The 12,295-nt window shown below is 38.6% G+C and overlaps 1 protein-coding gene across 1 annotated transcript in view; it reads right to left on the reverse strand.

Moving 5' to 3' along the window:
- Positions 1–1,693: 1,693 nt before the first annotated feature.
- BMPR1A (bone morphogenetic protein receptor, type IA) overlaps positions 1,694–12,295 on the reverse strand; it is a 79,418-nt gene continuing 68,816 nt past the window's right edge. The window contains exons 7-11 of the mRNA XM_006901395.1: positions 10,925–11,117; positions 8,986–9,283; positions 4,393–4,568; positions 1,910–2,040; positions 1,694–1,819 (exon numbers count right to left, since the gene is read on the reverse strand). Coding sequence (XP_006901457.1) covers positions 1,694–1,819; positions 1,910–2,040; positions 4,393–4,568; positions 8,986–9,283; positions 10,925–11,117 — 924 coding nt within the window. The remainder of the gene's footprint in view (positions 1,820–1,909; positions 2,041–4,392; positions 4,569–8,985; positions 9,284–10,924; positions 11,118–12,295) is intronic.

Consider the following 12,295-nt stretch of genomic DNA (forward strand, 5'->3'; position numbering starts at 1 on the left):
CGTAAATTTACTTGTAAGTAATTGAGATTTCAGTTAAATGTAACATAAACATAGTCCAAATGGCTTAGTCTTTGGAAATAAGTTTCTAGTTGGTGAAATTTGATGTGTAGAAAAATGAGTTTTACTCTGTTAGAAAGTTATATATACTATTTAGGGGGGACGTATAATGGGTGAGCCTATTCTGACTTCCCTCCCCTCTAATGTAAAGCTTTACGAGTGATAAAATTGTATTTATTTTACTAGAAAAGAATCTGACTGGATGTACCCATGTTTTTTCAGAACAGAAGAGATAAAGGGGAAAAAAAAATCCTTAGGATAGCAACACATCTATAAAATATGTAGCATTTTATTGGATAGCATCTATAAAGTGTATATATATATATATAAAGGAATATATACGGAACTCTGATGTTTTGTGTGTGGGTTGTTTTTTTTCTGACTCTTCATTTTCTTTCCAAGTTAGGGGACAAAAATTATAATTTTTGTCAAAAGATGAAAAATAATTTAGATGTTTAAAACTTACTTAAAACAACTGTTAAATTTATATAAATTTATAATTTGTGTCTTAAAGGAAAATGGAAATATTATTTAAGTGAAAGATTTCTATGTCAAATAGGTCTGAATAAAAAGTTTTGGATTTTGTATACTACACAGAATACATTAATTCTGAAAATTCACACATTATTCTACTACTTTATAACTTTTTGGATGATTTTTCTTTTTTTTGGTTAAGGACAGGATGTGAGGTGTATGTAAGTTAGTTTCTATAACATGGATATGGTTGTAACGGAGTTTGCAAACAAAGCATGTAACACACCAAATATAAATAAACTTCCCTTTCAAAGTTACTGAGGAGAAGGAATACAGAATATGATTCAGGCACTTACATTACTATCAAATGCAGTAATTCACTTCAAAAAGAAGTGTTTTCTTTAGAGGGTTCATAGCATTGGAAACTCCAATTTGGACAGGATACATTTCATGAGATAAAACCTCCTTTGACTCCAAAATCCAAAAGACGGTGGTGAGAAAACAAAGCCCAAATTTACAGACATTTTAAATTTTTTTTGGCAGTTTGCAAGTTAAATGATTTTTATGTTGCTGGTCAGATCTGTAAAGCCAAAACCCACCACCGACCAGCGTCTTCCTTCCTGTGCATTCACAATCCTGGTGCACATGTTCGGCCACACACACCTCATCATCAAGGCAGACAACCACAATCAACCAAGGGTATTCCAAACAAATCATACTCTACAGATTGTTTCACAAAGGTAAAATACAAACAGATTACATTTTCTCAAGTAGAAGCATGAAGTTCTTATTTCTCCGTCTGATAAATTCTTTTCTTTTCTTAATTTTTTAAGGCTTTCACAGAAAGCACCATTTCAGGAGGAGGCAATTTCGTGTCCAGACTTGGACTGGAGACTTAAAAGGATTGAAGTTTTGATGCAGTTCATAAAAAAACCATTAAAAAGAAAAGGCATCAAAAACCACATTTAAAATAAAGCTGTCCATATATAAAGACTGAAGTGTTCAGAAGTCCCCAGGGTGTATTCTAAAGAGTACTGAAGGGTTAAGATTAGCAGCCCATGAAGGTAGAGCGAGGAAAGTCCGAGAACCAAGCTGCCATCCTGTGCTCTCTTTCCTTGGGGAAACAGCTGCAGTCTATAACTTCTCTGCTTGACCATGTAACTCAGATTTTTACATCTTGGGATTCAACCATCTTGGCAAGTGTTTTCTTGATTCTCAACGCTGTAAGTCTAGAAGCTGGATTATGGGCCCAGCATTCCGACATCAGCTTCAAAACGGCTCGCAGGCACTGAAAGGTGAAGAGAAAAGTGGTGAGAAGGTACTATCCTCACCTGGCAGGACACTCCAATCACTGTTTCAAGGGATGAGGTACACCTACCTCATCACTGTTCCATCGATTAGAAACAATTGGACGCAATCGTTTGACGCACACAACCTCCCGCATATCTTCGTATGAAGGATCACTGGGCACCATGTTGTAATATGGCAACTGGTACTCCTCCACAATGCCTGTAAGAATGAAAATACATCCTAAGCACAAAAGTTTATCCATTCAGTAGCTCACTAAACTATAAAATGGAAATAGATTCATATATAAATACAATTCTAGAGTGGATAATGCACTTTCACTAGGAACTGCATGTTCCCTTCTTAATTATTTTCTCTACGGCATCCACTTCCATAATAGCTTGCCTCCGGAAGGAAACCCTATGAACCTGGAGAGAGGATGAAAGGCACCCAAGCGTCAAGGACTCTCCTCCATAGGGTCGCTATGAGTCGCCTGCGACTCGATGGCACTTAACAACAACAACAACAACCTCCATAAGAGTTAAGTTTTACTTGGTTCCACAGTCAAGACTCTTGGTAACAGCAGCCAGGAAATCAAGAGACGAATTGCATTGGGAAGGTCAGCTGTGAGGGTCCTCTTAAAAGTATTGAAGAGCAACGACGTCAGGCTGGAGACGAAGGTGCACCTGATGCAGGCTATAGTTTCCGCAATTACGTGCTATGCATCAGAGAGTTGGGCTGTGACTAGGGATGACAGAAAGAGAATTGATGCCTTTGAGCTGTGGTGCTGTAGAAGAGTGTTGAATATATCATGGACAGCTAGGAAAACAAACAGGTTTGTCCTGGAGAGGGTAAGGCCAGAATGCTCCTTGGAGTCAAGGATTCTAACATTTTGTCTGACATATTTTGGGAATGTTGCAAAGAAGGTCTGGTCCTTGAAGAGGGACATCATGTTTGGGAGAGTGGAGGGACGGCGCAGGAGGGGAAGACCATCGATGAGATGGATCGATTCTGTGACTGGGGGTATGGGAATGAGTGTTTGAGACAGCGAGGTTGGCACAGGATAGAGCGGCGTTTAGAGTTCTCATATATAGGGTCGCTATGAGTCGCAAGTGACTTGATGGCACATAACAACAAAAGACAACCTCCATAAAGGTCTTCCTTCCAGTTGTGATACACTGTGTCCACAAAGGGTTTATTATCAATACCTCTCAGAAAAAAGTTACTTGCTCATTTTTCTTAAATTTTTAGTTATTTTCTTGCATGACTCTACTAGTAAGTCTGTATGTAGTTTTGTTTGTGTTTTGAAAAACTTAACATGGTGTAATAGAAAAGAGTTAAGACAGCAGTTCCTCAGAATGGCTGCTTACAAGGCCGACTAAGGGCTAAAATCTGGACACCTGGTTGGTAAGCTGTTCCTCAAAGCAATGTACACATTCTCGAAATGGTAGGAGTTATTAGGTGCAGTCAAGGTGACTGCTATTCACAGTGTCTCTCTGAATGACAGATCTGAACCTTGCCATATCCTACAACACCCTCACCATATGCCCACTGTTACAGTAGCTGGGTCAGCTCCTCTTGTTGAAAAACTTCCTCTCTTACTCTGACCCTCCACCTTTCCCAGCATGATGTCTTCTTCCAAGGACTGGCCCCTCCTGATAACATGTCCCAAGTATGAGAGACACGCCCTCTGTTCCGGTTTCGAAACTGTATAAACAATGTAGTTTGTCCTGAACACTTGTTTTCCTTTTCAAAGTCTGGACGTTTTGGTGCATGTCAGGCAGAGGATGCCTGCAGGGCCACCACCTGACAGAGAGCTCAGGGGCTGAGTGTCAGTGAGTGTCTTGGGATGACACTATTTACCAAATTATCACAGCTTGGTATTAAAGGAATTAAACATGCCCTGTTTGACTCCACTAGGAAAATAGTTTTGGAAACATTTAAATAAAGAAGAAAGGGAAGGAGCCAATGCCATCCAGCTGACTCGCAGTGACCCTACTGAACGAAGTGGCTCCCAAGACTGCAATCTTATGGAAGAAGACTCATTCCTTGTCCCTGAGAGGCTCTCACTTTCTGCTGTCCTGTCAGACCCTCTGCTGGGCTTCTGCAAACTAACTGTACATGAGGGGAATGCCCATCTTACTCCTGTGGAGCCACCGGTGGATTCAAACCACTACAAGGAGTGGCCTTTGGGTCAGCAACACAACTCTCTAAGGTCCCTGCCACCAGAGCTCCCCTAGTGGGTTTGAACTGGTGACCGTTTGGTTAGCACTCATGCACCTGACAAATCCATCACCAGAGATCCTTTCTACAAGATTATGCCTGGTTTTCTCTTTCATCTAATGAACTCTGTCCCCTCTGCCAATTTTGCTTTGTATTCTTTCAGTGTTAAATCTTTGCTTTTAGTAAAACTGTGCTAAGTCCTTTGAGTTCTACAGAATCACTGAACCTAGGGGTGGGCTTGGGGACCCCAGATTCCCATAACATCTAGGTATTATTATATAACTGGAGCTATAATTTTAAAAATCATGGCTATATAATCAAACACAGAAACACATCAATGCAAATTCCTACCTCCTGTGACACAACGGCGAGCCATTTCCCAAATGATGAGGCCAAAGCTGTAGATGTCAGCCATTATATATGGCTGAAAATGGTTTTTATTCAGGCTTTCATCTAACACTTCTGGAGCCATATAACGTTTGGTACCCACTCTGGTATTCAAGGGCACATCAACTTCATTTGTATCACTGAAACAGGTGAAAAAGAACAGATTTGTTAAAGTCTATGCTGATAAAATAGTTAATCGTGTATTTTGTCATACTGTTGTAAGGTGCCATCAAGTACAACCCATAGCAACTCCATGAACAACAGATTTTTAACTGTCCTATCCTGTACCATCGTCACTCTTTCTGACACAGGAGACCCCATTGCAGCTGTCACCATAGTCCATCTAATTGAGGATCTTCTCTCTTTTGTTGACCCTTCAGCTTTCTAAGCATCATGTTCCTTTCTAAGCAACAGCCTCTCCTAGCAACATGCCTGAAGTATGTGAGATAATGGTTTATCATCTTTGCTTCCAAAGAGCATTTTGGACTTTCTCTAAGATGTGTTTGTTCTTTTGGCAATCCAAGAAATATTCAGTACTCTTTTCCAATACCACAGCTCAAAGGCATCAATTCTTCTGTCATCCTTATTCATCGTTCAGCTTTCAGATGCATAGCAAATGATTAAAAAGATTATGGCCTGAATCTGGAGCATATTCATCCTTAAACTGGTAACACTGCTCCTCAAAAATTTGGCGAGGTCCCTGACTTTAGACTTTCCCAGTGCAATATGTGTTGTGAATTCCTGATTGCTGCTACCAAGGGTGTTGAACTGTGGATCCAAATAAGATGAAATCATTGACAACTTCAATCTTTTCTCCATCTATCACGTTGTCTATAGGTTCAGTGGTAAGAATTTCTGTCTTCTTGATGTTGAGATGGAATCCATATCTTCTTCAACAAGTGCTTAAAGTAATTCTCATTTTCAGCAAGCAAGGCTTGCTGCTAATGGTTACTGAAAAATCTGATTCCACATTCTTCTTCAGTTTCTTGAGTAATTTTCTCAGCATACAGATTAAGTAGGTATGGAGTGAGGATATAATATGGACACACACCATTCTTAATTTTAAACCATGTAGGATTCCCTTGCACCACTCAAACCTGGCTTCTTGGTCTAGGTTTTGCATGAGCACAATTGAGTGTTCTGATATTTCCATTCATAATACTAGCCATAATGACACACAGAGTCAAACGCCTTTATATACTCAATAAAGCACAGACATTCTTCTGGCATGCTCTTTCAACCATATGACATCAGCAATGATATCCCCGGTGCCACAGCCTCTTGTGAATTCTGCTTGAATTTCTTGCAGTTCCCTATCTATGTACTATAACAGTTTTTCAATGATCTTCAGCAGTATTTTGCTTACATGTCATATTAATGATATTGTTCAGTAATTTCAACATTGTTGGATCCACAAGGTTAGACCATCTTCCAATCAGTCTACCAGACAGCGGTCCTCCTGCAAATTTCCTGGCATAGACTGGTGAGCGCATACAGGGACACTTCTGTTAGGTGAAAATGTCAACCTTATCGATTCCTGGAGCCTTATTTTTTGCCAAGGCCTTCAGTGTAACTTCAAATTCTTCCTTCACTATCACTGGCTCTTATTCACATGGTACTTCCTGAAATTTTTCACTGTGAGTCAATTCATTTTGGTACAGTGATGCTGGGTATTACTTCTATTTCTTTTGATGCACTTGTTTACCTCTATATGGATCATCACAGTTCATTATTAGAAACCCTAGGAGCCAGGGGTGTTTTAAAATTCAGAGTTTAAAGTAACAGATCCTTTAAATATAACTCCATTAGAGTCTGAACAGTACTATTCATCAAACACTTTACTATGTTTGCAGTAAGATTCTGCTTAATGTGGATATTCTGCTTAGTATTCATATTAAGCAAGATAAATAAAGATAAAAGATTTAAAGATTGCAGAGAGGGATAGAATTTTAATTGGAAAAATTCCACGTAGCAGGCACTCAAAAATTCCTATCAAAATCACTCTATAGTTGTATCTTTATTGAATTTCCCACATTTTAATTTTAGAGCTGATTCTATTTTTTGTAGTGTCAAGGAAAGAATACGAGATTAGAAATTTTTAAAAAGTTCATATTCATTCTCTTGGTTTGTGTAGGTTCAGAATCTTTATAAAAGAAAAATGTGAAAATTACAGGAAATTACCAATAAATATTTGCTTAGTTTCTTCTATGTGCCAAGTCCTGGAATAGATTCTAGGGATTAAAAAACAAAACAAAAACTAAAAATAAATGTGCCTCACACTTTACAACTTAGCAGAAAAGACAATGATGTGCAAAGTATTAAACATCATATTCTATTCTGAGCTTTGTTACTGGCAGTGAATAATGTATATGTTTAGTTTCATTTGGCCAGCACTTTTTCTTGTTTTTGAGTCACTTCTATAGATGGGGAATTAATGTTACTGGCATAGACAGGCCCACCTAAGGAGGGATTATTAGTGACAAGAGAAGGTCTAAGGTTTGAATCTTGTGGAACTCCCACACTTGACAGTCAAATGGTAAGCCTACAAAGAGAGAGAGAAGGATCAAGTGGAATCTGTAAAAGAAAACAAGAATGTTAGGTCCCAGAAGCAAAGAGAAGTGAGAGTAGAGAAACAGCCAACACTGCTGAGTGCCAAAGCAGTTATGTAAATTGACAACTAAAAACAATCTCTACAGGTATAAACATAAAGGGAAGTCAGTGGTCATCTTAATAAGAACAAATTCAGTGAAATTAGTAATGGAAGGTGGAAGGAAGTGGTTAAAGAATAAGTAAGAGTGAATATGATCCATTTCAGAAAAGATTACTACTTGTGTTATTTCAGGAAAAAGAAAAATGAGTTCAGGAAAATAAAATAAGAAATACAAGAACCAATATAGCATGAATATAAGAAACAGTGATAGTCTCAAGGAAAGGAAACAGGAAAATAAAAACCAAGACAATAATCCTTTACTTTTGACATTTCAAGTAGTAATTTTTTTTTTGTTTTTAATGCGTGTACCGTCAAATTGGATCTGACTGGTACAGGAGGCGACTGTTCCTCCTTCTTTAGCACAGTATCTGGTGGATTTGAACCGTGCACTTCTGGGATTGCAATTCAGGTAGTAATTTTAACCTTCATGACAAAGGGGACCTTTTTTTATTCCCTATGTGAATGCTTTGTTGCTTAGGTCTCCATTTCTAGCAGATTAGACACTATCCTCTGAAGTACATTATATTTCCATACACACCCCACACACCTCCCATACGCCTGTATCTCGTGAACATTTGGGAGAAACATAAAAACAAGTTTTAAACATGGTAACTTTAACTTACAGACTGGTATATTTATTTTATGGTCTTCCTGAAATAAATTCTAAAATGCTAAAAGGCTGTCCATTCTGGAACTGTAACAACATTAAAATGATTTCAATGGTTTGGTAAAATGACATCATTCTAACCCTCAATGGAATGAACTTCCACAGTGGCTGTAATGGACTCATGTACTAGGTCTCCATCTGAGTGGAACTGACCAAATACATCTAGCAGTAATTGTTTAAAACCACTATTAAGTGAGATGAAGAAAGGTATACTTTGCCCATTTGTGACAGGGTAAGTGATGCACACTTTCAGAAAAGACAAAGTACCATGTACGATCTTAACAGGAACACAGCCTTTGATTAACTTGTCTTGGAATCCACCTTAAGCACTTGTGACACTTATAAAAAATAAATGTATAATAAAATAATATTAAAGTATTTCTGTAATGACAGCTAAACTAAAGACAACTTTTGTGTTCATCATCTAGGCAGTAGCCAAACCAAACCTACTACTGTTGAGTCTATTCCCGCTGTCACCCTCTGCTGGGTTTGAAGCTGTAACTCCTCAGGGAGGAGGCAGCCTTTCTTTCTCCTGGGAAGTAGCTGGTGAGTTCAAACTACCAAACTGTCAGTATCAAACTTTGCAGCCCAACACTCAACCTACCACTAAGGTTCCAAGTGAGTAATAGTTGGGATAAATTAGAGTACATCCTTATAAAGGGAGCTCTGATGGCTCACTGGTAAGGTGTTGCATTGCCAACCAAAATAGCCACCAGCTGTGTCAAGGGAGAAAGACAGGCAATCTCCTCTCCTGAGATTTACAGCCTCTGAAAACTCAGTGGAGAATCATCTAAGAGTTAGTTCTGAATCAATGATATAATAGCCTCCTCCACCACCACAACCCCATTATGAACATCTCTGCATCTATTAAAAAGAACAAAGCAGATGTGTACAAACAGAAATGGGAGGATGTTTAAGACAATGAAAAGCAGGAAAATTAGCAATATGTACACACGTCATTTTTGTAAAAACAAAACCCCCCATACTGAAGGAAAAAAAACAACCAAATATAAAAGACTCCATCATTCCAATATCTAGTTATACAGTAACAATATATTAATATAAATATATGTGAACACTTACATGAACTTTTAGAATTCTATCATTCTAAACATAAATGAGCAAATTATCTTTTGGAAACTAAAAATAATTTAAACCAGGAGAGCAAAGAGCTATTCACCTGTTGAATTTAACAGCAAGGCCCAGGTCAGCAATACAACAACTTCCGTTTTTCTTGATGAGGATGTTTTTGCTTTTTAGGTCTCGATGAGCTATTGCAGGCTTGCCTTGGGTGCCGTAAATCTCTGTGTGGAGATGGCAAAGGCCGCAGGCAGCTGAGTAAGCCAGCTTGAGCAGAGCTCTTGTGTCCAGTGTTGCACACTTGAGGAAGTCATAAAGAGATCCGTTTTCATGGTAATCAGTGATCAAATAAAGCTGAGTCCAGGAGCCTGTTCCTTTAATGTCCGCTGCTATAAAACCTATCCAATGAATGCATTTAAAAGGTTAATTATCATTAGAGGTAACTTGGAACAATAATGACTGTTCAATGAGGATATTGAAAACCACCTTAGTTAATCTGGTAAAATCTGACTTTGTTCCTCAAAACTGTATTCTGTTTACACAGAACTCAAATCTGTTCTTCAAAGTTCTAAAAACAAGGATGTCAGGTGCCTGACGCAGGCCATGGTATTTTTAATTTGTTCATGTGTATGTGAAAGCTGGACAATGCATAAGGAAGACAGAAGAAGTACAACAAGGTAGGTGCTCCTTAGAGTTAAATATGGTGAAACTTCATCTCACATACTTCAGGCATGCTGTCAGGAGGGGCCAGTCCTTACCTACAGAAAGACATCATGCTGGGAAAAGCAAAGGGTCTGTGAATGAGAGGAAGACCCTCAAGGAGATGGACAGACCCACTGACTGCACAATGGGCTTGAGGAGGACAGAAATGGTAAGGAAAGTGCCAGAGAGGGTTCGGTTTCCACTGTCATAGGGCTCACAGGGTTACTAGGAATTACAGTTGACTCTATAGTACAACTATGCTTTCACATTACACATAAAATCATCTTAATAATAATCACATAAATAATAAATGACTTAAGGGGAAAAAAATGTAAGATCACATTAGCACTTGCCACTGAGTTGATTCCAACTCAAGGTGACTCCAGGTAAGTGAGAGAACTGTGTTCCACAGAGGTTTAATATTTGTCAGGAAACCGCCTGGCTTTTCTTTTGCGGTACCCCTGGGTGGACCATAAGGACTGGCAGCTAAGTCTACCCATTCAGGGGCTGTGGAAGATCACCTTCCATGTAACAATTTGGGAGATGTTATCTTTACTTCACTCTTTTTAAGCAGCTAAGGCCTAAAGACAGAATGAGAATATGCTTGCAATTCCAAGGTAAAAGATAAAAATATTTACTCTCTAGTTAACTCCTCACTAAGTGCCATGTGCCTGTCACTGCCTTGTCGCACCTGCCTGTGCAGTCTGGCTTGTACACTGGGAGGGCCACAGTACTGCTTTCTTTGCTCACACATTTCTCCTCTTCTCCTTCCCTGATAAAATAAGGTCACTGAGAACCCACTAAATACTACTGCCGGCTCCCCACCCCCAACTCATTAAAGGACTGGGGAATAATGGCTTAAACAAAAAAAATTAGGAGAGCCATGGACCTTACTGTCAGGTCATATCTAAATTATTTCTTTACTTTATAAATGTGGGGGAAATATCTGTTAAGCAAAAAAAAAAAAAAAAAAAAAAATACAATGAAGTAGTATCTTATAGGAAAGAGGTATTGAGCATATAAAAAGCAAAAAGTTTATCTAGCTAAAGTATGCTTAAGGTACCAATAAAACATTTTGTTTTTGTTACTATGTAAGTTCAAAAGAGTAGCATTTCTTTCAATGCTGTAACTGTTTTTTCTTCAGCTGGGTTATAAGTAGCTGGATGGCATTTAGGAATTGTGTTGTGTACTTTCTTCTGAGCCTCACTTAGCAAATGTACTTAATGTGAATTCAAAGACCCTTCCAAAGCCTAACTGGCACATTTCTACAGGCGTCCTTCTAGTCTTGCCACACTATGTGACTGGTGGATTTAAAACCCAGTCAAATGCATACTCACCCAGGATGTTCTCATGGCGCATAAGTACGGTTTGGTAGATTTCAGTCTCTCGAAACCAGCTAGCTTCTTCAGTGGTAAAAAACACTTTGACTGCCACCTTTTCACCACGCCATTTACCCATCCATACTTCTCCATACCGACCTTTACCAACTTGCCGAACCATCTGAATCTGTTTAGCAATAGTTCGCTGAACCTTCATTTAAAATAAAAATAATAGATTTTAAATTCTTGACAAATACAACCAACCAAGACTGAGAAATTTTCCAGTCAACTATTCCATAATAAAAAATAGTATATCCAACAAACTAATCAATTCCAATGTTATAATACTTCTCCCTGTATAAACACTCCTCCACTCTAAGCTTGACCTGTGTTGGTAGGAAAACAAATATGATGTAATAAAAAACATGAGAATGACAAGTGTCTGTGCATGTCAAATTTCCCTCTCTTCCAATTTTTGGGAACCCTCCACCCAATGAAAACCACTATGCAAGCTATTTGCCATAAGAATGAACCACCAAAGAGCCGCTTAGCAAGTACAGAACTGCCCAAAAGACTCAAAGAATAAATGCTCATTGTTTCACAGCACCAAATTCTGGAATGATCTGTATGCAATAAAATATAAATTAGCTACAAATCTTCAACTCAATTTTATAAGACCCCACATAATCTGGCACCGGTATAATTTCTGAGCTGCTATAACCAGCTACTCACAGCCTTTTCATTTGTCTTATTTCAAGGCAGAGACTCACTGAAGTTCATTCTTTTGTCAGTCTTTTTGCATGGGTATTTCTTTACTTACAATCTTGGTTTGCTGTGTTAAATATTTTTATAAACACTTGAATTTCTCAGTTGGTTGCCACATTAAAATGTTTTATAAACCTTTTTGTTTGAATTCTATCTTCTCTGCTCAAATAATAAGTTATTAACTTAGAAAAGTATCCAAAGTAGTATTACATCTTTGTTTAATGAATGAAAGATATAGATCCATCTTTTCACTTTCAGAATTATTGGTTTCACCCTAAACATTGTTGTTATGTGCCATCGAGTCGCTTGCGACTCATAGCAACCCTATGTACAAGAGCTCTAAATGCTGTTCTATCCTGTGCCAACCTAGCCATCTCAAACACACTTGTTCCCACCGCTCCAGTCACAGAATCGATCCATCTCATCAAAGGTCTTCCTCTCCTTTGCTGCCCCTCCACTCTGCCAAACATGATGTCCCTCTCCAAGGACCAGTTCCTCCTTGCAACATGCCCAAAATATGTCAGACAAAGCTTCAGATCCTTGACTCCAGGGAACATTCTGGCTTCACCCTCTCCAGGACAAACCTGTTTGTTCTCCTAGCAGTCCATGGTATATTCAACACTC

This window comes from Elephantulus edwardii, unplaced genomic scaffold (assembly GCF_000299155.1).
Source record: "Elephantulus edwardii isolate Elephantulus edwardi_28Jun2011 unplaced genomic scaffold, EleEdw1.0 scaffold00324, whole genome shotgun sequence".
NCBI lineage: Eukaryota > Metazoa > Chordata > Mammalia > Macroscelidea > Macroscelididae > Elephantulus > Elephantulus edwardii.